General features: G+C 41.2%; 1 protein-coding gene across 2 annotated transcripts in view; it reads left to right on the forward strand.

The window, feature by feature from the left end:
* Positions 1-7986: 7986 nt before the first annotated feature.
* Positions 7987-25597, forward strand: part of WDR49 (WD repeat domain 49) — a 257162-nt gene continuing 239551 nt past the window's right edge. For both annotated transcript variants that reach the window (XM_073578935.1, XM_073578936.1), the window contains exons 1-4: positions 7987-8280; positions 12954-13394; positions 21471-21647; positions 22434-22605. In XM_073578935.1, coding sequence (XP_073435036.1) covers positions 8128-8280; positions 12954-13394; positions 21471-21647; positions 22434-22605 — 943 coding nt within the window. In that variant the 5' untranslated portion in view covers positions 7987-8127. The remainder of the gene's footprint in view (positions 8281-12953; positions 13395-21470; positions 21648-22433; positions 22606-25597) is intronic.

Raw genomic sequence — 25597 nt, forward strand, 5'->3', positions numbered from 1 at the left:
TCTGTACCCTTTAATTACTGGGTTTCCAAGCTTCACACTTGGACAGAGCTGTCTTTGTATGCCTTGGAGGTGCTGGCCTGCCCAGCTGCTAGCGTGACATCAGAGCGTGTTTTCAGTGCCGCTGGGAGTATAGTCACTGAGACAAGGTCACGCCTTACTACAGAAAATGCCGACAGGCTGACTCTCATTAAGTTCAACAAGGACTGGATATCATCACAGTTCCTAAGCCCTCCAGACGACAGTACCCAAACCTAGGGTAACATAATCATGATTATTAGGATTGTGAGATTGCGCTTTTAACATTATGCCCTTTTCTGACTGGAAATATCTCTATGTCCCTCATCTCAGTCGCTTTGATTAGTAATGTTCATGCAACATTTGCTGCATTATAACACAAATACACAATCAGTTTGATTCATTTTACTTTACAAGTGCATCCACTTGTGAGGATTTTTCAGAGTTGTGTATTTGCATCCAATTCCATACAGCCCCTTGGGCTAATTTTTCCAGGCACCAAGCCTATGCCTGCATAGTGGGCACTTCTCTTACTGCAAGCCAGTATTTAGTATGGGCCACGCGCCCTGCTTTATTTAAAAAATTTTCCTCAAGCCCCTTGAGCCAATTTTTGGAGGCACCAAGCCTATGCCTGCATAGTGGGTATTGCATGTACTATGCTCCCAGTACAAGCAAGTATATTGTATGAGCACTAGGGACTGCGTGTCCGTGAATGTTTTATACATTATTTCAATAGCCCAGAGGGGGCATTTCCCTGGGCGAACCCACTTAATGGAATGTTCATGGATAACCAGTGTTGCCATAAATACTATATCTGCTAACCTTAGCAAACATCACACAACATGGTCCTCCTGATCATCAATGGTTTTGGGGGGTAATACTCCATGTGGCAATGTAAACAATACACATCATCAAATTAGTTGCTCAACAGTTGCCAAACCACAACTAACTGTTTTGATTTTGGTTGGAAAAAAGGCACACACATGTCCGCCCAAATTATGTCTTTCACCATGAACTCGCATGTGCATTTCGGCAGGGGTGCCAAACACTTTACTCTGACGTACAAAATTTGACAAACCATCTGCACATTGGGGAAGTACATACATCAGTTTGGCTATGTGGACATGTTGTGGTGTTGGACTGGCAACATGTCACCAAATGCAGCTAGGCCCTCAGCATTCTTCTTACACTGTATCTCTAAGTCATTGGCCCGAATATGCACCCGTATGGCCTGGCCAGCCTTACACTTTACTTGTTGACTCAAGCGTTGTGCCTCTGTCCAAGCGCTTTGTGTTGGGTCTCAAAAATGGCTAATGCTACGGTTACATTTGCGTTTACAATTGCAGATGCCGTTCATGGTTTTTTGAGAAAACACCGGTGTTGACCTATTGGAGAAAAAGTATAATTTGGAGAATCTACCCGGATCTGATTTTTGGAGTTCCTCGTGGTGTGGCCCCAAATAATAGATCATGATCGCCAATTCCAAATGCAAATGAAACCGCAGCCGAAATCCCACCTTCCGTGTATTACATAAACTGTCTTGCTTAAGTGCTCATGTGAAAAGTGTGTGATAGTTCAAAAAACATGTTTTGAGTGGTGTACTGAACACATGACACATACAACTGTTGTGTGGCAGCCAAAACACTTTTTTTTATTTCTGTGGTTCACTTTCATGCCTGTTGGCTTTCTTTTACATTAATTTTTTGTCTTGCTCTTTCCTTCTTTCCACATATGTATCACAATGCCACAAAAAGCCACATTTCTTAACCGTAAAAAACAAAAAAAATTACAGAAAGGGGATAAGAAAAAAAAATAAAATAAAACAAACCAAAAAATAAAGAATGTTACAGTATCTCAAACATAGACAATTAAACGTTTAATTAAAAAAACAAAAGTTTTGGACAGAAAATTCCATATGTCCATATGCAATTAGAGTACATGGTAACTTGGCCCACCACTCTGTTCCACATTGACATCTAGGTCACCCTCATCTACAGGAACATTGATCACGTTGAGCGCCTGGTGTATCTCCTCAGCCAAGGGCCTGTGATACTCTGGCAAACCTCCAACATTGGGCACATTAAGTAATGGCTGATATGGATGCCATATGTTATGTTCCACAGGGTGTCCATCCTGACTCTGGTAGCCCTGCACGGCTCTTGGTTGCCCTGGCTGCTGGCGGGTTGAAGTAGCCATGAGGTTGTGTGGTGAACGCTGCCAATCCTCAAGCATATTTAATACCCGTGTGGGGCTGTTGGGGGGCACATTTGCTTCAAGTAGTATTTGGAAGGCTGCCCTTGCATGCCGTCTCCGCTCACGTGGAATATGTGTGAGACTACCTATGAGACTGTGTGCAAAGGCAGCCGCCCACTGTACTGCGTTGGTCTCTGCATTGGATGGCCAGCCCCCCCTTTCCCAGAGAGCAAAGAAATTCTCAACCTCAGGGGCTACATATCTGGGGAAAGGTGCCAAGCTGGGGGTGAAGGAAACTGTGGGCAAGCTGGAGGAGGCCACAGAATCCAGACCAAATGACGAGGATGGAGCAGTGAGGCCAGAGGTGGACACAAGCAGCAAAGGAACATAGTGGCAGGGAGCCAGAGCAGGGACAGAGGAGCAAGTTAATGGAGCTGGGGTGGAGCTAACCAGAAAACTAGCTGGGGCAGTGCAGGAGGGAACTGGACCAGGACCACTGTTGGAGTTCTCAAGATCATGGCCAGAGCTAGAGGGGACCACAGCATCTTGAAAACCGGATGGCCCATGAACTGGTGGAGCTGCCAGAGCCATACCACTCACAGCATGTTCTTCTGCAGCCCGTGGTGGTGAAGGTGGTGGAAGCTGATCAGCCACGGGTTGGTTGTCATCCGCCTGCATACCCTCCCGTGCTTCCTCCACAGGCTGTTGCTGGGCTGGTCTGTCTCGTTGTTGCAAAGGTGCAACACCGGCCTCCTCATCTGCGCCTTGGCCTTGGGGAACCTCCACATCTTGGGGATTTTGCCGGCGAGGTCTATTTGTAAGCACAAAAAAAAAATGTCAGCCCACATTTGCTGGATTGAGATAGGAAAAACACAAGGTAAAAATTACCAACATTAATGCAAACCTACACTTACATTTACCCTTGTGTGTCCAACATAAACAAATATAACTTTGTCAGCCCTGATTAAGGTAATGGGCCAAGTAACATTTTTAAATTAGGGACATCAGACATAGTGTCTAATCTTACAAATGTTAAAGTTATGGGCAAATAAAAATCTGACATATCCTACCTTCTAAGGCGCACAAATGGACGAAGGAATGCCAATCTGTGATAGTGGTCATAAACCCGCAACGGTGGTGCAGCTTGTGGGCCCCGGCATAACTGCCGCTCGTACTCCTTCTTATGCTGGTCACGGCAGCTCCTCCATCTCTTGATTATCATTTTAACTGCAAGCAGATAAATAAAATACAGACATCAGATTTGATCACACATTGTCAGGTATCAAACAATAGGCCCAAACATACAATAGACATGCACTTCTTGCCCTCTTTGTACCCATGGTTAAGTATACCGTACACGTACAGAGAAGGGAGAGAAGAAGGAGAAACATGGAAGGACCATTTAGAGAGAGGGGTCTGGCAAGAGAAGGAACCTGTCTGCAGTTTAGGAGAGTCCCTGAGGGAAAGGAGAGTGTCCCCGTTGAAGTGTAAAGAGGTGTAATTGAGAAGTGTAAAGAATTGAACCTCTGTAACAGGAAGGTGAAAAGAATTGTAACATCTGTGATTGTAAAAGACCCAGAAAGTCAGAGCTGAGTTACATCCGGTAAACACTGACCAGTGTGTGAGTCGCTTTTAATAAAGTAGCTGCAGCAGGATCCAGTGTGAAGACAAGTGTTGCAAGACCAATTAAGTGCAAGCATAGACCTGCATCAGCCTCCCCATCACCAACATCAAGATCCATCTACTACAACCTGCCTGGGGATCCCAGCCCTACCCAGAAAGGGCTTCTCCACCTCAGCTGCCCCTCACCATCATCCCCAGCCAGTCATAGGCAACGGTGGCAGTAAATAGCCACATTTATTCTGGGTGGCGTCCCAACAATAACTCCTAAAAACGTTTAATTAAAACATCCCCTGTAGTTATCCCCTTTGCACTGTGCATCCCCTGAGACTACAGCACGGGTCACATCACATCCCCCCAGTGAAGCAGACCCCGGCCCGGTGCTGGGTACCACGGTTTCAGTGCGTCACAGACGCCAATGGTGACACAAGAAATCTCACTCTCTCCTAATCCAAAAAAGGGTACAGTAAAAGAAAATAGAAGAAATGACATCACATAACTCTTACCCATGTTTGCCTGCCCATCTTCTCCAGCGTGATCAAATGACGGGAACATACTTCTGGAGATGGACCTCCAAGCCATATTTCGCTGTCTTTCATCACCATAGCCAGGGTGGGTGAGCTGCCACAGCTGGGGCCACTCTTCAACCAGGCCTATCAGCCTCTCTGTATCACGTCTGCTACACATCTTTGGTGGGCCTGCGTGTGCAGATCTGATCGCCCTGTGTGTGCAGATCATATCGCCCTGTGTGTGCAGATCAGATCTGCCTGTGTGTGCAGAATATCAGATCAGCCTGTGCAGTAAATCGGTTAGCACAGGCGACTTCCTGTTTAGCTTCTAGCGTGATGTAGAAACGATTTTCTGTGCTTTAGGGATGAATTCTAAATCGTTCAGCTAGGGGCCACTTGCGAGGGTAAAGAGTAAAAAAAATGGCAGCACAGGAATCGCTGCAATACTCGCATCCCCATTCATTAACATTGGACTCGCTAGACTTGCAACGATTAGCGAGTTTCCGAGTCGGACTCGTTAGAGTCTAGCGATTCCGAGTATTTCAGGATTCGCCCATCCCTAATCAAGACCAAAGTCAGTGCAGCCGTCTACCAGGAAATTTTACAGCACTTCATGCGTCCCTCTGCTGACAAGCTTTTGGAGATGGAAATGTCATTCTCCTGCAGGACTTGGCACCTGTCCACACTGCCAAAAGTACTAATACCTGGTTTACAAAACAACAGTATCACTGTGCTTGATTAGCCATCAAACTCATCTGACCTTGGTATTGTCAAGAGGAAGATGAGAGACATCAGACCCAACAATGCAGATGAGCTGAAGGCTGCTATCAAAGCAATCTGGGATTCCTTAACACCTTAGCAGTGCCACAGGCTGATCGCCTCCATGCCACGTCACATTGATGCAGTAATTGATGCAAAGGGGCCCTGACCAAGTACTGAGTGCATTTACTGAACATACATTTCAGTAGGCCAACATTTTGGATTTTAAAATCATTATTTCAAGCTGGTGTTATAAAGTATTCTAATTTACTGAGATAATGACTTTTGGGTTTTCAATGGCTCTAAGTCATAATCATCAACATTAACAGAAATAAACACTGGAAATAGATCACTCTGTTTGTAATGATTCCATATAATATACGAGTTTCACTTTTTGTATTGAAGAACTTAAATGTTGATCAGGGGCAGAGACACCATGGGCCTGCGTGATTTCAAATGCCAGGGCTGAATTTCAATCCCAGTCCGTCCCTGCATATACATACAGTGGAGAAAATAATTATTATTTGATACACTGCCGATTCTGCAAGTTTTCTCACCTACAAAGAATAGAGAGGTCTGTAATTTTTATCCTGGGTACACTTCAACTGTGAGAGACAGAATCTTTAACCATTCAAAACCATTTACATCAGCGTGATCTGCAAAAGGGTACCTGACCACACCACCAGTCATCGTCTTGCATGAGCCAAGGAACATCCATGCTGGACGAAGGACCACTGGGCCTCAGTGCTGTTGACTAATGAAAGTCGATTCACGGTGAACAGAAATGATGGCTGCCAATGATGTTGGAGATGTCAAGGAGAGCGCTATGCATCAGCCACTGTTGTCACCAGATGAGCCTTTGGTAGTGTTACAGTGGACAGGTGTGTCGTCAATACAGAACTACCCTACACTTTTTGAATGGTACAGTGACAAGCACCTATTACTGCAATAACATAATAAATCCAGGCATTGTTCCTCTGCATGAACAGCACAGGCCTAATTTCATTATCATGGACAACAATTCTCCAACTCATTGAGGTTGCATCATTAGGGAATGGCTACTGGAGACTAGGATACCTCAAATGTAGTTGCCTGCAGTTTCTCCAGATCTGAATCCCATAGAAAAGCTATGGGATCAGCTGAGTTGCCATGTAGAGACTCGTAACTCTGTACCCCAAAACCTCAATGACTTGAGGGCTTCCCTTCAAGAAGAGTGGGATGCCATGCCTCAGGAGACAAGAACTCCACTTGTGAACAGCATGAGACATCATTGTTAAAGGGAATCTGTCACCCATTTTTTGAGATATAATGTAAAGATATCATTGAATTGTGTGTTACCTAAGTATTCTAGTCATACTTTTGATCCCCCTGTCCCCGCACCATTGATGCATAAATACCTTTTTTATCACACTTCCGATTTATGGAAATTGCCGTGGTTCGGTCCGATGGGTGTGGCTTATTCTCCCCCCCACCTTGGCTTGCTGAATGTAATTTCTTCTGTGAATATCACAGATGCCATTGTTTATTCGCGCCTGTGCATTGATAAGGCCGTTCGTGCTTGCACAGTATGCTTTGCCTAACTGTGGGCAAAGCATATAATCGCTACTGCGCATGCGCCAGTATTTTTCCCTGCTTCTATGACTCAGAAGTCTTCATATGCATATGAAGACTTCCTTGGTCATAGACGCAGGGAAAAATACAGGCGCATGCGCAGTAGCGATTATATGCTTTGCCCACAGTTGGGCAAAGCATACTGCGCAAGCACGAACGGCCTTATCAATAAGCAGGCGCGAATAAACAACGGCATCCGTGATATTCACAGAAGAAATTACGTCCAGCAAGCCAAGGTGGGGGGAGAATGAGCCACACCCATCGGACCGGACCACAGAGATTTCCATAAATCGGAAGAGTGATAAAAAAGGTATTTATGCATCAAAGGTGCGGGGACAGGGGGGATCAGAAGTACGACTAGAATACTTAGGTAACACACAATTCAATGATATGTTTACATGATATCTCAAAAAATGGGTGACAGATTCCCTTTAAGCTATAATTGATGCTCAAAGCCACATGACAAGTTATTGTGACATTGGCATTTTTTGTTGGGGTATACCCACCACTGTTGTCGGCTTTCGTTTCAGTAAATTGTTTGAGATGAGGAAATCACCATTGCATGCTTCTACTTAAATGCCCTAATTTCATGATAAAATATCATTGCTGCATAAACTTTTTGCATTTTCCATAAACTTTTTGTGAGTAGTGTATATTAAAGTACCACTCCAGCATTGTTTTCATTTATTTCAGCACTCAAGTGATGCTACTAACTTAAAGTCTTTTTAACCAAAAATATAATCTCCACCCTCTGTCTTCAGCTCTTCCAGTCGTCACTCTGGACCTGAATTGCTATTTTGCGACTTCAACTTCTGACTGATTGGAAGTCATATGTAACGGTCACAAGCTCTCAGAGTTAGTCAATGAGAACCTGTTTCTGGCCTCGTTCTGGCTCTCATAAATTTACACTGACTTTTGACCTCATTTTCTCCCAGCAAACAGTGGAGCAACCCGGCAGGTCACAATCTGCTGGAGACCGACCGTAGGGGCATGGATAAAAGAAGATGTGAGCGGTTGATAGGAATCATTTTAGGGGCAGGGAACTTAGATTGGTAGCACCATTCCAGTGGTGCAATAAAAAAAAATCAGTGGAATGGGGCTTTAAATATGGTTTTACTACAAGATGAGTGCATGGAGCAAAGTTTTCCAGTCCTCTGTGTGTTTGTGCACTTACGGGCATTGTGTTGTCCAGCTTTGTGTAGAGTTGCTAAGTAGCAAGATGCCTGCAAGTGAAGACAAAGGCATTCCTGCACAGCCATCATTGTAACCTCTCACACCCTGACGCTCAGGGACTGAAGGCAACTGTCAAACATGATGTCTCCGAATTTTCTTACTAATATGACTTTGCTTGTATTTGTATCCTCTACTTAGAATGCTGGACTTTAATGCTAAAACACAAAGGATTTAATTAGCAAAAAAGATGAACAGCCAAAACCCTCCTGTTATTGAAAGACAGCCCAGCTCTCATGCTGTGCCAAGTGAAGAAAGTTCAGAAGGTGACAGACATCTAGGGGAATCAATTGAAAACAGACTTAGCATAAAGGATTTTACCGAAATTCAAAATCTGTTTAAGGTAAGTTAAAAGATAATGGATTTACCAGGAACGTGCTCGTGTTATTTCATTGCGACTGAGTCTCTGAAAGTTTTCACGTCATGAACTTTGAAAATTGATCTTAGTTTCTCCAGCAGTCTACCGGGCTAGAACATGGTTAGTTAAAGCAGGCATATACTGCTGGTCATACACTAGCCATATTGGAAAGTGGAAAAGTGAATGACTAATCATTATCAGTCAAGTTTTTGGATCTTTTTTATTGACATTATTGCTCTTTATTACAATGACTAAATTTAGGTACATCCTGGACTGAGGAGGTATTGGGGTCAATCTGTTGTTTTTTATGGAAGTTACTTAAATATTACTTAAATATGACACTAAAACCTGAAGAGAAATAGAAAAGATCCAAAATGTCAGGCTGAAATTTTTTATAGGCATCTGCATTTAGTAAGAAATAGAAGAAGAGATGGTATAAATCTATCACTGAATACCCCAGAAATTACTATTGTGTGGCCAGCTCGTGTTTTCCACCAATAGCTAAGCATTTGATCATTGACGTCCTCAATGTATAGGAATGCCTGATACGTTTCCTGATCAAAAGATTAAATTTCTGTTTAAAAAAATGCATCCTGTGAAATATGGATTGATGTACGATATGCTGTAAAATAAACTAAAATGAAATGACTTTTAAGAAAATTTCTAAGATATGAGAAAGATATAGTAACCTAAGTTCTTGTAACTTACAATATTCTACCATTTAGTCACATTTGGACTATAATGCAACTTTGTATTGTTGGCTTTCTATTCATGGATTGGGGTCTAGTGGTCTGAATACTATCTGGTTGGCTGCAGTGTGTTAAAGGGGTTGTCGACTACTAAGACAACCTCTTCTCAATCTGAATGTTTGCCACCATTAAAATTAAAACACTTATACTCACCTCCTGTGCCAGCACCGTTCCAGCTGTGCCGGCACTCATGATCCCGGAACTCACGTGAGGTTGTCCCCGCCTTCGGATGCATAAGTAATTAAGTGGAAGTCAGGAATGCGACTGCCGCTCACTTCCTGTTGATTATTTATGAGTCTGAAGGCGGGGACAGTGATGCCAGCAGTGATTGCGCACTGGGCTCGCGTGACATAACAACCTGATGTGAGCCCTGGGAGGGTGAGTGCCATACACCTCACATAAAAGTTGTCCAAACCTGACAATTTTATTGGGATTGGCAGGACATCTAATGTGTATGGGGTCCTCCCGACTATTCCCCAAAAATCAGTGCAAATAAGATTTGGGCAGGTGGAATTCAATGCCTGATCTTTTTTTTTGCTTGTGATATAAACTGCTGCCAAGAGATTCTGGCATTAGCTCTCTCATAAAGAACATAGGACCGCTCAGCTTTGCTTAGCTTTTCTGTATTTGGTGAAGGCAAGAGAGATGGCACTCAGCCAACAGCCATATAGTTTCCATGGCAAGCTTAAAGGCACTCTGTCAGCACAGTACAGGCACTCAGTGCATCTTGGAGTGACCAAACATTTTAGAGCACCGTTCTATCTTCTTTTTTTCACTCTATCTCCGCCTTTCTCTTTCTCTATAAAGCCAAAGCTGTCAATCAAAATAGGGTGTGATGGGGGAAAACAAGTAGGTGGGAAAGTGTACTTAAATGTTTGGCCACGCCAAGATGCACCGAGCGCTTGTACTTGATTTGAACAGTCATTCTGTGCTGGCAGATCTCCTTTAAATCTTAATTGAGGCTGCCCCAATTTTGAGACACTGGGTCTCATGAATAAAACAGTACTCAGAAAAAGTTACAGGGCATGAAGATACCAGTTTAAAAAGGAGCCTGTCAGCAAGTTTTTACTTATGGAAGTAGTGGCATGACTGCATAAATGTTTGTCCCCAGATAAAAAGAAAAGATAAAAGATACCTTTCTGTAAAGCTCCAATGTTTTCCCATTCATAATAAATCTAGCATAGAAGCCGGTTTCGTCAATGACACGCCCCAGTGTACGTCCATCAGCATTTGCATACGTTGGCAGGTTTTCTTCAATATTCCACAGCAGGTTTGAAAAAGAGAGTTCTAGTTGGTCGACAAGGAAACTATTTTATGACATTATTGCATGCAGTGCATACTGCATATCTCCAAAAATCATGGCAACTTAATTTGTTCAGTAAATGCTTCCATTACTAACAGCATATAGAAATATATTACTTTCTGTTAAGGTTCACTTAGGGAACTGTTAATTGTTGTGATTAGCATTAAATAGATACAAATCCACTAATCTTGGAAGATAAATTGGAGCCAAGAATAAAGCTTACTGTCCAGGATCACAGCAGTAAGTCTCAGCACCATACTGTAAATGCAATATCAGCTTCCTTTGTAATGTACCCCCGAATTGACCTGTTGGTGTAGGCATTTTTATTAGTGATGGGCAAACCCAAATGCTAAAGTTCAGGGTCCGTGTACGGACTCTGAACACAGACTTCTCACGGAAGTCTGTGTTACTGTTCGGGTTCGGCAGCCCATACAAAGCTTGTTGAAAAGATGCATAGCAGGCAATCAACAAGCTTTTCCGGTGTGGACACTTCTGGCCCCATCACAACCATGCCAAGTACTGGCATGGCTGTGATTGGCCGGCGCACAATGTGAAAAGAAATTAATAAATAAAAAAATGTGGGTGGGGCCCTCATTATTTTTAATAACAAATACAGGTAAATAAGAAAGCTGTGGTCTGCACCCCACAGCTGTCTGCTTTATCTTGGATGGCTACCAAAGATAGAGAGACCCCATGCCGTTTTTTAATTATTTAAAATAATTGAGGGCTGGTATTCTCAAGCTGTGAAGGTCCACATTTATTGGTCCCTTCCCAGCCTAAAAATAGCAGCCCGCAGCAACCCCAGAAAAGTCGCATCCATTAGATGCGTCAATTCTGGCACTTTGCCCGCACTTTCCACTTGCCCTGGTGCATTGGCAAATGGTAATATTTTGGAGTTGATGTCAACTGTGTTAATAGACAGCTGGGAGCTGATATTAATAGGCTGTCTGTTTTCTTTTGGCTGGTTATGAACAATAGAGTGGAACCCACTTTGTTGTTTTATTAATTTATTAGTATTTTTCTTTTAATTTATTTATTAGTAATTAATAAATGAAAAACGGTGTAAGGTCCCCTCTATTTGTATTAACTAGCTAAGGGAAAGCAGACAGCTGCAGACTTATATTAATTGGCTGGGAATGCATGGTTATGGGCCATTCCCAGCCTACAAATATCAGCTTGCAGCCACCCCAATAGTGGCTCATCATATTTGATGCTCCAATTCTGGTGCTTAGCCTCAGCTCTTCCCTATTTCCCTGGTGCGGTAATTATTTTTGGGGTTAGTAATGGAGAGGTGTCAGTCAGACACACCCATTTGTAACCCAGTAGTAAAAATAAAACACACACACCCCAAAACTTCTTTATTTCTTAAAAACACTCCCCGACAATTACTGTACCCTTTTTCACCAATTTATTAAAGATAAAACTCCCATGCGAGTCTGCTGTATTCCACATCGAGGTCCCACAATGGGCCCCATCCAAAATTCCAACGTATGGAGCCCGGTTCAGAAAATGGAGCTTCGTAGGCACGAACTTGGCAGGCACTACCAGGTCTCTCAGCGGTCCGTGATACCCGACAGTGTCTGTAACTGGCGAACCAAACTTTTTCTAAAGTTCAACTGAATCTGACAGACCCGGACATCCACAGGTCCGCCCATACCTAGTCTTAATATCCTAATGTTCATCTGTTCTCATCATGAGAAGTTGTCGGCACATCAACAAAGCACTAAGTAGGGCAGAACCAAGCACAATGTACAGTACCCAGCGGTTCTATGAAATCTGAATTCTCTAATAAGGCACAAATAAAGGGATTGTCCCATGAACAAAGTTCATTTCAATTAATAGATCTTAAAAAAATAAATTCTAGAATCGGATGTGTTTAAATAAAAATGTTTCTGTGCTGAGATAATCTTATAAATGTGCCCCTGCTGTGTACTGAGTAATAGCTGCATTTGACTGTGCAGGAACATGGTCTAATCATGCACAGGAACATTTTTTTTTAAACACATTCAATTGCAGAACTTAATAATATTATTTCAAGATCAGTTCATTAATATGAATTTTATTTGTGGGAATACCACTTTAAGCAGGAGTGACTGTTAAATAATCCATTTTTAATGTAGCCATAAAAAGTTTTATCTTGCGCCATCTTCGTTGGCGTCACTGCTGAGCCCAGGGAATGGCTGCAGTGGTCATGTGATGTCATTGTGAAGACATTGCCGATTCTGGAGTGGCAGAGGGTAAGTGCAACTGAGTTTGGTATTTTTACAGAACAATGAATGTGGCTTAAAATAAAGATGGACAACACCTTTGAATAACGTTCCTTAATTTAACACATATTGAAAAGTGAAAAAGATGGTTTCTGCTCTTCTCACTAGTAGTAAGTAGATGGAGTTGATAACTTTGAACTTCTTACATTGATGATGATTCACATTTTGACATTGATGGTCCAACTTCAAGAAAAAATAGTTGGTGATGGAGCTCGATGACCTCTAGTAACACCATCAGAAATGCCAGTTATGTTATCACATTGACACAGCATTGCACTATCATGTAACCTTATCCTTTGTCAGTTTCTGAAAATGTTGTTGTGTCCATGTCTTCTGCAGTCCCCAGAGCTAAGCCCACCGGAATGTATAAGCAAAGAGGAATTCATGGAGAGAACATATGCAGCTGTGAGGCGCGGCGTAAAAGAAGAATACGGGAATTTATTTGATAAGATAGATGTGAGTCGTGAAGGTTTCATTGATTGGGACAAATTAACATCCTTCATGCTGCTTGAGCTTTACGAGAAAGATGAACGAGTGAAATCATCAGTAATTCCCCAGTGGAAAGATATTCGCAGCCTTCCATTAATTCACAAGGAAAACATCCAAAAAGTAGTTTATTTGAAAGGTTCTTGCCGCTACGTAACTTTGAGCAAAGATGGATTACTGGGAGTCTGGGGAGAGAATTTAAAACTACAAAGAAGCCTGCGGATCTGCACAGATACCGTCAAGCCAAAAGATTTATGGGCAACCGGCTTGGTGTTTCTGGCCAATGTAAACAAGGTAAATATGGATGTAAATATAAGTAATGCATATATCAATAAGCCAAGGGCGGAGGGTTACATTGTGAGCTTCAGTGGTTTTTTTGTGACAGACTGTGCACAATGTGAAGCGAGTGCCCTGTGCTGGCACAGCTTAGGTATGGGAACAGGATCAAAAAAATGGAATTGCTATTCTACATAGACAGGCTAAATAAACGAGCAATGTCACTAAGCAATGAAAAGCATAAATCTAAATAAAAAATAAGACAGTAATTATATTATTAGTTTCTATTCATTCTGAAAGAGCTAAAGATGGAGAAAGCAAGGTGCAGCTAGTGACCTGTCCCCACATTCCCACAGTTCATTATTTCAGTTGTATAAGAATGGGAATATGCACTTGTGTTCCAAATCCTAGTGCAGCATCAAGTCACATAAATCACCCAACTCACTGTACAACAGACTTGTTTCCCACAATCGTCATTTATTACTTCTTCTGGGGATAGATGATAAATGTTAGATCGCTGGGGCCCTATGATCATCAGAATGAACTATTTCTTTTCACCAGTGCATCTGCGAGGAGGTGAGGAGGTGTGTATATTTAGCTACGATCAGGCATGTGTTCTGCGACTTCATGTAATAGGAGTTTCAAAAACGTAAAATTAAAATTCTTAATAAAGTTTGTTTCAAAAAGGAGTTTCAAAAACATTGAGAGTCCTGGGGTCCCTTTACCCATAAATTTCAGGGCAAGGTCAGACGGCTCAGCAGACAACTTTGTTCAATGGCTACATGATTTTGAAGCTATATAGTGCTGGCATTGGTCATTGTTGTGGGCCAGAGCTTCAAATTTGTGACCAACTACATCATTTAGTCTCAGCCTAAAAGATCCTCCTTATTTTACTAAATGTTGATCAACTACAGATCAACTTTTCCTCTGGGCTTAAAATATTCCAAAAAGAGTGGTACGAGCCAAATAGTTTTTTAAAGGAAAAAAAATAACCACGATTTCACAATACTCTGTTGGGAATTGTTTTTACTATATGTGGACCCCTTTGGGTTGTGTGAATGTCAGTGTCATGAACCAATACGGTTAAACTTACACCAAACAACAGGATGGAATGGACAGAGGAGGGCCCTCGCAGTAGGGAGCTCCAACCTGTGCCAGTCCCTAAACTCCCCTAATGCCTTAAGCGGGTCCTTCCCCCCGTCGCTATCTCATGCCTAAACGCTGTTCGTCTCCTCACTATTCTCTGGCTAGTGCATTGGCCAGCAAGGACACTACCATCACCACAGCAGATGGTGAACAACACAGGGAGAGGGACAGCAAGACAGACAGAAAAAGGGAAACTAGAACTTAACACTGTTCCTGCTGAAAAGCACCACACAGCTGAAGATATGGCACCAGTTCCACAAACTCCACTAACACAACAGAAGCACCACTGCAACCAGAGAGCTCTTTACTCCAGGCTTGGTTAACATAGATTACTCTATCACCGACAGTCAGCTGATGGTGGGTCATGTGACTTTTTAAAGGATTGTGGTAGTCACCACCCACGTCAGCTGACTAGCAATGAAAGCAGCTGCCAGGAAGGAAACATTTAACCCTTGCTGGCCAGAAATGTAAAAAGCTACATTTAAATTATAGCAGAGCCAGAGCTGCCACGAATCCAAAAATGAATCGTGACAGTCAGCCAGTGAAGGGTGTTGTTAAAAAGTTGCTATAAATTATTGACTTTATATCTTGAGAATTTGCAGTTCTAAAAGAAATATGTAGAAAGGTATGGGTGGCCACCGGTACACCTGCCATATCTAAATATGTGGTAATCTAAAATCTAATATGGATAACTACTAGATACAATGAAATTGCAAATCTTAAATATGGTAACATTGTCTTATTAACATCATCACAAAAGTTTGCTGATGCACGGAAGCTGTTAGACCTTTGATTGCTTCCTGTAAAGCTGTGTGCCTCTGATAGGTTTTTGGTGTGTTTTTACACTGCGCATTTTCGCTGTATTAAAAAGGCAATGTCTTACAGTTCCAGCAAAGAGGGTGGGATTTTTTTTAACTTAATATAAAGTGACCAGCGATGCGAGTTTCGAATACACAATATGTCAATTTCTCTTGAGGGTACGCTGAGTTGTATGCAGCATCGGACTGGAACACCTTGGGCCCACCAGAGAAAATCATTCTTGGGGCCCACTATGTAGCTGCATAGAGTTAAATACCAGACCACCAATTATGCGGTAAAACACGCTAATATCCGGGTATAAGGTTGTACATGTCTTAATTATGTAGCAGGAGTTGGGGTAGCCCCCTCATAGAATATAAAGCAGCCCCCTCACATAGTATAATGCAGCCATCTCATAGAATATAAGGCAGCCATCTCATAGAATATAATACTGCCCCCCTCATAGGGTATAATACTGCCCCCCTCATAGGGAATAATGCACCCCCTCATAGGGTATAATGCACCCCCTCATAGGGTATAATGCACCCCCTCATAGGGTATAATACTGCCCCCCTCATAGGGTATAATACTGCCCCCCTCATAGGGTATAATACTGCACCCCCTCATAGGGAATAATGCACCCCCTCATAGGGAATAATGCACCCCCTCATAGGGAATAATGCACCCCCTCATAGGGTATAATGCTGCCCCCTCATAGGGTATAATGCTGCCCCCTCATAGGGTATAATACTGCCCCCCTCATAGGGAATAATGCACCCCCTCATAGGGTATAATGCTGCCTCCTCATAGGGTATAATACTGCCCCCTCATAGGGTATAATACTGCCCCCCTCATAGGGTATAATACTGCCCCCCTCATAGGGAATAATGCACCCCCTCATAGGGTATAATGCTGCCCTCCTCATAGGGTATAATGCTGCCTCCTCATAGGGTATAATACTGCCCCCTCATAGGGTATAATAATGCCCCCCTCATAGGGTATAATAATGCCCCCCTCATAGGGAATAATGCTGCCTCCTCATAGGGTATAATGCTATATAGATATATAGATATAGAGTTAGATAGATATAGATAGAAAGATAGATGTAGAAATAGATAGATATAGAGATAGAAAGTAGATAATGGATAGATATAGATAGAAAGATTCATAGAGATAGATAGAGATAGATAGAGATAGATATAAAGATAGATATAGAAAGAAATATAGATAGATAGATTGATAGGTAGATAGATATAGAGATAGATAGAAAATAGATAATGGATAGATAGATAGATAGATAGATAGATAGATAGATAGATATAGAGATAGATGGCTATAGATAGAAAGATATAGGGATAGATAGATATATAGATAGAGATAGATAATAGATAGAGATAGATAATAGATAGAGATATACAGATATAATAATAATAATAATAATAATAATAATAATAATATAGACATATATAGATAGATATATAGATAAATATATATAGATAGATGGCTATAAATAAAAATAGATATAGAGATATATAGAGATAGATAGATATAGAGATAATAGATATAGAGATAGATAGATAGATATAGAGATAGATATAGAGACAGATAGATATAGAGATAGATATAGAGATAATATCTAGATATAGAGATATGTATAGAGATAGATAGATATAGAGTTAGAAAGATAGATATAGAGATAGATAGAGATAGATAGATGGATAGATAGATATAGATAATAGAGATAATAGATAGATATAATAGATAGATATAGCGATAGATATAGAGATAGATGGATAGATCAATAGATAGATAGATAAAGAGCGAGAGATAGAGATAGAGATTGATAGATAATGAGATATAGAGATAGATATAGAGATATAGTGTTAGATAGAAAGATAGATATGGATATAGAGAACAGATATAGAGATAGATAGATAGATAGATATAGAGATAGATAGATATAGAGATAATATATAGATAGATAGATATAGAGATAATATATAGATAGCTATAGAGAGAGAAATATAGAGATAGATATAGAGAGAAACAGATATATATATATATATATAGAGATAGATATAGAGGTAGATAGATATAGAGATAATAGATATAGAGATAGATAGAGATAGAGAGAGCGGTAGATAGAGAGAGAGAGATAGATATAGAGAGAGATAGATACAGAGATCGATAAATAGATAGAGAGATAGATATAGATAATAGATAGAGATAGATAGATAAAGATAGATAATAAATATAGAGATAACAGATAGATATAGAGATAGAGTAAGATAGAAAGATATAGAGATAGGTAGATATAGATAATAGAGATAGCTAGATAGATAGACATAATAGATAGATATAGATATAGATAGAAAGATAGATATAGAGATAGAAAGATAGATATAGAGATAGAGCGATAGATAGAGATAGATATAGATAATAGATAGAGATAAATAGATAGATAGAGAAAGATAGATAGATATAGAGATAGATATAGAGATAGAAAGATAGATAGATATACAGAGAGATAGATATAGAGATAGAGATAAATAGATAGATATAGAGAGAGATATAGAGAGAAATAGATAGAGATAATAGATAGAGATAGATAGATATAGAGAGAGATAGATACAGAGAAAAGATATAGAGATAAATAGATAAAGATAGATAGATATATAGATATAGAGATAGAAAGACAGATAAAGAGAGCGATAGATAGATATACAGAGAGATAGATATAGAGATAGATAGAGATATATAGATAGATAGCTATAGAGATATAGAGATAGATATAGAGAGAAAGAGAGATAGATATAGAGATAGATAGAGATAGATTTATAGATATAGATATAAAGATAGATATAGAGATAGATATAGATATAGAGATAGAGCGATAGATAGCGAGAGATATAGATATAGAGATAGATAGATACAGAGAAAAGATATAGAGATAGATAACGGATAGATAAATAGATAGATAGGTATAGAGATAGATAGATATAGATATTAGATAGAGATATATATATAGATAAAGATAGATATAGATGGTAGCTAGATAGATAATAAATATAGAGATAATAGATATAGAGATAGATAGATATAGAGATGAGATATATATATATATATATAGATAGATATAGAGATAGATAGATATAGAGATAGATGTAGAGATAGAAAGATAGATATAAAGATAGAGCGATAGAGATAGATATAGATATAGATAGATATAGATAATAGATAGAGATAGATATAGAAATAGATAGATATAGATAATAGATAGAGATAGATATAGAGATAGATAGATATAGATAATAGATAGAGATAGAAAGATAGAGAGAGATAGATACAGAGATCGATAATATATATATATATATATGCTATATATATATGAGATATATATATATATAGATAGATATAGAGATAGATAGATAGATATAGAGATAGATGTAGAGATATAAAGATAGATATAAAGATAGAGCGATAGAGATAGATATAGATATAGATAGATATAGATAATAGATAGAGATAGATATAGAAATAGATAGATATAGATAATAGATAGAGATAGATATAGAGATAGATAGATATAGATAATAGATAGAGATAGAAAGATAGATATAAGAGAGATAGAGAGAGATATATAGAGATAGATAGATAGAGACAGATAGAGAGAGCGAGAGATATAAAAAAAAAAAAAAAAAAACACAATACTCACCTCTCCTCCTCGCTCCCACGCTGATCCCGGCCTCAGTGTCAGGAGCTGTCCCCTCTGCCAGACACACAGCGGGTGCGCGATGTAGTGACGTCATCGCGCACTGGCTGTGAGCCAGGAGCAGAGAGGACTGAGGGCGGCGCCGGCCCTGATTTCCAGCTGTAGTCTGCAGAGCGGCTTACTGGGCTGGGGGCGGGGCCTCTGGGGGTGGAGACTGTGAAATGATATTCACTGCTTTGCAGTGAATATTCATTTCTCTTTAGCAGCGGGGACAGGGGCTCCTGCCTCCTGACACCCGCTGCTGCTCCGCTGGCAGGGGCCCCCATAGCAGCTGCATGGTGTGCGACACACCACTGGCTGGGGGCCCCTGGAGCAGCGGGGGCCCTAGGCAACTGCTGGCCCTGTTTGCCAGCAGGTGCCAGGGCCCACCAGATGCCAGGGCCCACCGTTCCCCGGTGGGCCAGTCCGACGCTGGTTGTATGTGTAGATTTTCCCGTAGAAGTGCAATGGAAGTGGAAAATAAGCAGGTAAACAATGCACAGGTAATTTTAGTGCGTTTCCGCTGCAGACACATATTAAAAATGCATGCAATCCTCAAATAACTATATAAATAAAGTTTTGTCAAAGCCAAATACTAAGAAGTATGAAAAACAAAGCAGCTGTATTTAAAACATGGCTAAAAACAGAGACAAAAAATGCAGTGTCAAAACATGCTTAAAAATGCATGTAAAAAAAGCGCACTCAAAAACTAAAAGAAAATAAAAACGCAAGTGAACTAATTTACTTAATAAGTTCCAAACTGATGGACTTCTCTCAAGTCTTAATGGGTGGTAGTGCGTTGGATCCAGACATTCCTGATTCAATGAAATATGTAGTATTGTAATATTTTTGTCGTTATGTACACCGCAACTCACTGATGGACACAGACAAAAGCGGGCCCCTGTGCAAGAACAACACATGGGTTCCTTGCAATCCAATAACTTATCAAAATGCATAAGTTCACGTACTTTGGAGGTTGAAATGGACCCCCTTACCTCTTGGGCCTATGTTCAGCTGTTTATTTTGCATCAGTGATATGTCCTCACTTGCCACAACTCATCATGAAATAGACAAGCTGTGGCACTAGGCCACTGCTCCGTCCTAGTTCTGCCCATGTTGGCAAAGCTGGGTGAGACTGGAGTGAAAATGTCAAAAGTTTCAAAATTTTTGCACAACTCAACGTTGTGCAAAACATTTGCGACTTTTCAAAGAAATTTACTCCAGAATTCTGGCCTAATTGCTTTGATGAATCAGGGCCAATGTGCCTTTTTAAAGCACCACTTTTTTTTTCTTTCACCACCAAAGTGGTATCACTAATGCATGTTCCCCTAGTAATATACTTACCAGGCACCATCTATTTCTATTCCTTGTTTGCTCTGGTCATCTTCTGTAGGTTGTGACCACTCCAATTTTCCTGGGCGAGCCGGCAGTCTCTACTCAGTGTAAGTCTGAGAGCTAGAATGAAGCATTCCTCTAACACTTACATTGAGAGCTTGTGGCATTTACCTCTGACTTGCAGTCACAAGATGTCTGAACAGGACCAGAAGAGTGCCAGGAAGAGCAAAAGATGACAGCTGGTAAGTACGGTATATTACTAAGGGGAAAAAACATGGATTAGTGAAACCACATGGCGGTGAAATAAAAAAACTACAAAGTGGTCCTTTAAAGGGTCTTTCTCATCATCTTGAATTGGTAGAATTGCTAAGGGCTGATAAAAACAAACAACTCTGCAATCTACTTGTTATTAAGAACCTTGTTTCTTCTCCAGAATGGATGATTTCTAATGTTAATGTTTAATGCTCGCTTCCTAAGTTACCAGCCTCCATTGCAGTGTAGCAGCTGGTGGCTGACCATGCGCAGTGCTTACAAGCTCATTCCAGTAGAGCTTGTAAACACTGCTCTGAAGCTGACCTTGTGCTCCTCGTATGCTGCTGTATGAGACAAAGATGATTTCACTTGCAGCATCTGAGCATGCACCATTCAGGCCAGAGACACAGCGATGCTTCTGGTACGAACTGTCAGTTAGGCTGGGGTGCTCCACCTCCTAACATCTAGCAAGCAGGAAGCTGGAAGCCTGGGGATTGGCATTCTCCTGCTTCAGAAGAAGCAACAACCCCTTTAACTCTAGAGCCTTGCTAAGGAGTGTAAAAGATTTGTAGCTATAAAAAATTGAGCTCAGACTTCCAGTACAAGATATGATGAAATTCCTTAAAAAATGCAAAGGATTTAGAAAAAATAAAAATTATGTCAACTTGTAAAGGGCGATGTTTAAGGTGAAATGAACCTTTTTGCATGATGGCATGATAGACAATATGTTTGCATGATAGAAAATTCTCACTTTAATACATTTATCTCAATACTAGTGAAAAGTTCCACTTTTATTGTGTTTCACTCCACAGATCGCAGTTGCTTTCACCAGTAAAGAAATATATTTCTATGATCTTAATTCTAAGCAGGATTTGTTTTGCCAGTATAAACTACAAGGATTGCCTGCCACCCCAATAAGCATGGATTACTGGCACAACCTAGATGACGGCAATGATGCTATTCTTACATTTGGAGATGTCAATGGGCAGGTATAGCAAACAATAGATTCCCTAGTCTGCTTAAGTGTCTGTTCACACATGTCAGATTAAACAATAATTTTGGTGCAGATTCCACAGATTCATATTCTATGATAATCTGAATTTCCTGCATGTAAATTGAGTTACTGTAACCCCATTCAAACACCGCAAGAATATTTCTGCAAACATCTTTGCCTGCACCATTGAAAACGATCCTCCGAGGAAATAACCAGCCTGCTACTTATTCTGTACAAAAAGCCAAGGATTAGTCCCATTGAATATTTAATAGGACTTGTCATTATGCATTTCTGCTGCTGTCAGGGTAAAGAAAGATGCCGCACATACGATTTCCCATAACTGATCCTTTTATTCTTTGGGATATAAGCCGATGCCAGCAGAGTCTGACAGAGCCTCATAGGAACACGTGTGATTGGCCAAGTCGAGCCTCCCTGTGTATGGGGGACTCGAGACAGATATCTGTCAGCCGAACGATCGGTCAACTGACTTCTAATGTGTTTTGGGGAATAAGGACAAATCCAGGTGTTTAGGATCATTTCTGTCAGGGATTATGACACAAATCCTCAACAAAATCTGCATGTTTTAAATCTGGATTTTGCCATAGATATTAACCTATTTGTTACCAGTTTTACCCCATCAGCATATGTTACATTGTAAATTACTGAAAATTTGCAGTGCAGATTGGTAATTGTGCCACACCAGGACTCTCTTTTATGTCTGCCATGTGATAATTACAATAAATTGTTTGGTAGAGTGGTAATGTGCGCCTTATCGCTATAGGTTCAGGCTATCTGCTTCACGGCAGCCTTGATATCCTTGTTTGAGCGGCCGGCAAATTCTACAGAGGATCAACAGAGTACTCTGTACATTACCTGGAAAGAATTGGTTGGCGGATTCCATAGATGCTGCTCTATTGCAAAACATGAACTTCATGACAACTGGGTGCGACAAGGTGAAGTGCCAACTCATTTGTATGAGAACTTTTAGAAATCAACTAATTAGACAAGATATTGGTCACGTTGCTTCTCTTTAAAAGGATGAGACGATCTCATTAGCCTCCAACACAAGGAAAGTGGTTGCGCTCAAAATAAATACTTTGCCGAATTAAATGTCCATTTTTAACCAAGACTGGCAGAAATACATAGCAAAGATAGTTAATATATTGGTCTTTATCCTAGGAGTTTTTCCACCATATAAACCAAGTAGAAACTTCAGATCCAATGTGCACTGAGCCAAACATTTGCTATACACAGTGGCATGTAAACGTTTGGGCACCCCCAGTCAAAATTACTGTTATTGTGAACAGTTAAGCAAGTTGAAGATGAAATGATCTCTAAAATATCTAAAGTTAAAGATGACACATTTCCTTCATATTTTAGGCAAAAATATATAAATTATCATTTTTTTCATTTTAACAATTACAAAAAGGGAAATAGGCTGATGCAAAATTTTGGGCGGCCTTGGAGATTTGTGTGCTCAGATAACTTTGACTAAGGGCCCCGTCACAGATAGCGATCTCGCTAGCGAGATCGCTGCTGAGTCACAAGTTTTGTGACGTAACAGCGATCTCACCAGCGAGATCGCTGTGTGTGACAGCGATCAGCGACCGACCCCCTGTAGGAAAGCCCTGGACATTTTTTTGGTTGCTGGTCTCCCGCTGGCCAGCACGCATCGCCAGGTGATGCAAATTTCCCAGCTTTGTAAAAACCTAGCCTCCTTTAGCCTTGCGCCAAAAAACAGCAGCTATGGGTTCTTCTAAGCAGCTGCCTAGCACTCTGAAAAAAATGGTGGAGGCCCACAAAGCAGGAGAAGGCTATAACAAGGAAGCAAAGTGCTTCATTTTCAAGTTCCCTTCTAACACTCTCGCACCCCTCCAATCTATTCTAAACTCTACTGCCCGACTAATCCACTTACCCCTCTCTCTTCCCTGGCCTCTCCCATCTGTTAATCCCTTCACTGGCTCCTCATTATCCTGAGACTCCAGTTCAAAACCCTAACAAAGCCATCCACGACCTGTCTTCCTTATACATCTGTGACCTAGTCTTTTGGTACTTATGCAAGCTCACAAGATCTCCTTCTCAACTCCCCTATTAACTCCTCTTCCCACAGTCAGATACAAGATTTTTTCCGCGCATCCCCCCTACTCTGGAACTATATACCCCCAACATATCAGATTCTCGCCTACAATGGAAACATTCAAAAGGAACCTGACGACCTACCACTTCCGAAAAGCCTACAACCTGCAGTAGCCACCAATCCACCAAACCTCTACATGACCAACTCTACCCTCACCTATTGTATCCTCACCTATCCCTTGTAGATTGTGAGCCCTCACGGGCAGGGTCCTCTCTCCTACTGTACCAGTTGTGACTTCTATTTTTTTTTCCATAAATGTGTTTATTAACCTTTTCAAAATAAGGTACAACAATCCAGAAAGATGATATACATATGAATACATCAGAATATACAGACAGGTAAGATACAACACTGTGAGGGACAAAACAAGCTTGTAATCCTAGATATCTCAAATCAGACACGTCATGTCCATTCACATTTTAGTAACCTTTGGACTAATCATTCTGAGATTGTGTAGGAAAAAGGCAGATATAGAGAAATAAAGTCAAGAAGAGGGAAAGAGAATAGAGAAAGTGGGTAAGAAATGGGGGAAGGGAAGGGGGAAATAAACCAACCTCGGTCCCAGCTACCCTACGAAAACTATGGAAACTCAGTTAACCAGCCCAGAAACTCTGAACTCTCCTTGAATGTCTCCCAGAGGAACCACATTTGTCCCCGCTCGGTCACAGATTCATCATCTTGAGCCATCAGCGACTCGTGACTTCTATTAATTATTTAAGATTACTGTACTCATTTTTTTATATGTACCCCCTTTTCACATGTAAAGTGCTATCATAATAATAATAATAATAAAGTTCCCCTTTCCTCAGTTCGAAATGTAATTAAGAAATGGCGGTTAGCAGGAATAGTGAAGGTCAAGATAAGGTCTGGAAAAACTAAACAAAATTTCAGTGAGAGCTGCTTCTAGGATTGTTAGAGAGGCAAATTAGAACCCCCGCTTGGCTGCAAAAGACCTTCAGAAAGATTTAGGAGAAGCTGGAGTTGTGGTACTGTCATGATCACGTGTGTCAGGACGCAGATGATGCCGCAAGGCGAACCCATAACACACGTGACCCTGGATACACCGCCTCCAGTGGGGCGCATTTAAATAATAAAAACGTGCAGGTGGATACGCCGCCTCCACCTGGCGAATTTAGGTATTACACGTTAATAAACATTCTGGAAACCCCGCCTCCAGTACGGCGAATTTAAATAAGGGGGACCTGGGAAACATCAACAGTGGTGGGCCCTGCAATAGGGAAAAGGAATTGGAGACCTCCTGAGCTCCCCTGAGCCAGTGTCCCTGCACTCCTAACGTTCCCTATGCCGGTTTCGCACCGGGCGCCGCACGCGTACCTCAACGCCCTAGCTCGCCCTGACCCTAAACCCTCACTAGGGAATAGGTCGGTGCGGAAACTAATCCCACCACTGCACTAATAACACACATGAGGAAAGAGACAATACAGGGGAAACACCACTTAGCTTTGCTCTGTTGCGTGCGCTCCTAGCAACAGAGCCCTCCACCTGAGTGCATCTTCTCCTCCACCTGGATCCATCACCATAACAGGATCCTCCACCTTAGTGCAGCCTTGGAGCAGAGTCCAACACCAGTTGCAGCTGCTTAGAACCAGAGTCCCAAGGATGAGTTCAGCTGCTGACACGAAGTCGAGCATGCTTGAGTCCAGCTCAGCGGCCAAGTCCCACATGGTGAGTGCCACTCTCCATAGTCGCCACTCCACCAGCCCATGCAGACACTTCCCGCTGACACCATCAACTGCGACTCCACCAAGCCATGCCAGTCCTTCCTGCAGACACCATAGCTGAAACAC

The sequence above is a fragment of the Dendrobates tinctorius genome, unplaced genomic scaffold (assembly GCF_039654945.1).
Source record: "Dendrobates tinctorius isolate UK_male_01 unplaced genomic scaffold, ASM3965494v1 ptg000060l, whole genome shotgun sequence".
NCBI classification, from domain to species: Eukaryota; Metazoa; Chordata; class Amphibia; order Anura; family Dendrobatidae; genus Dendrobates; species Dendrobates tinctorius.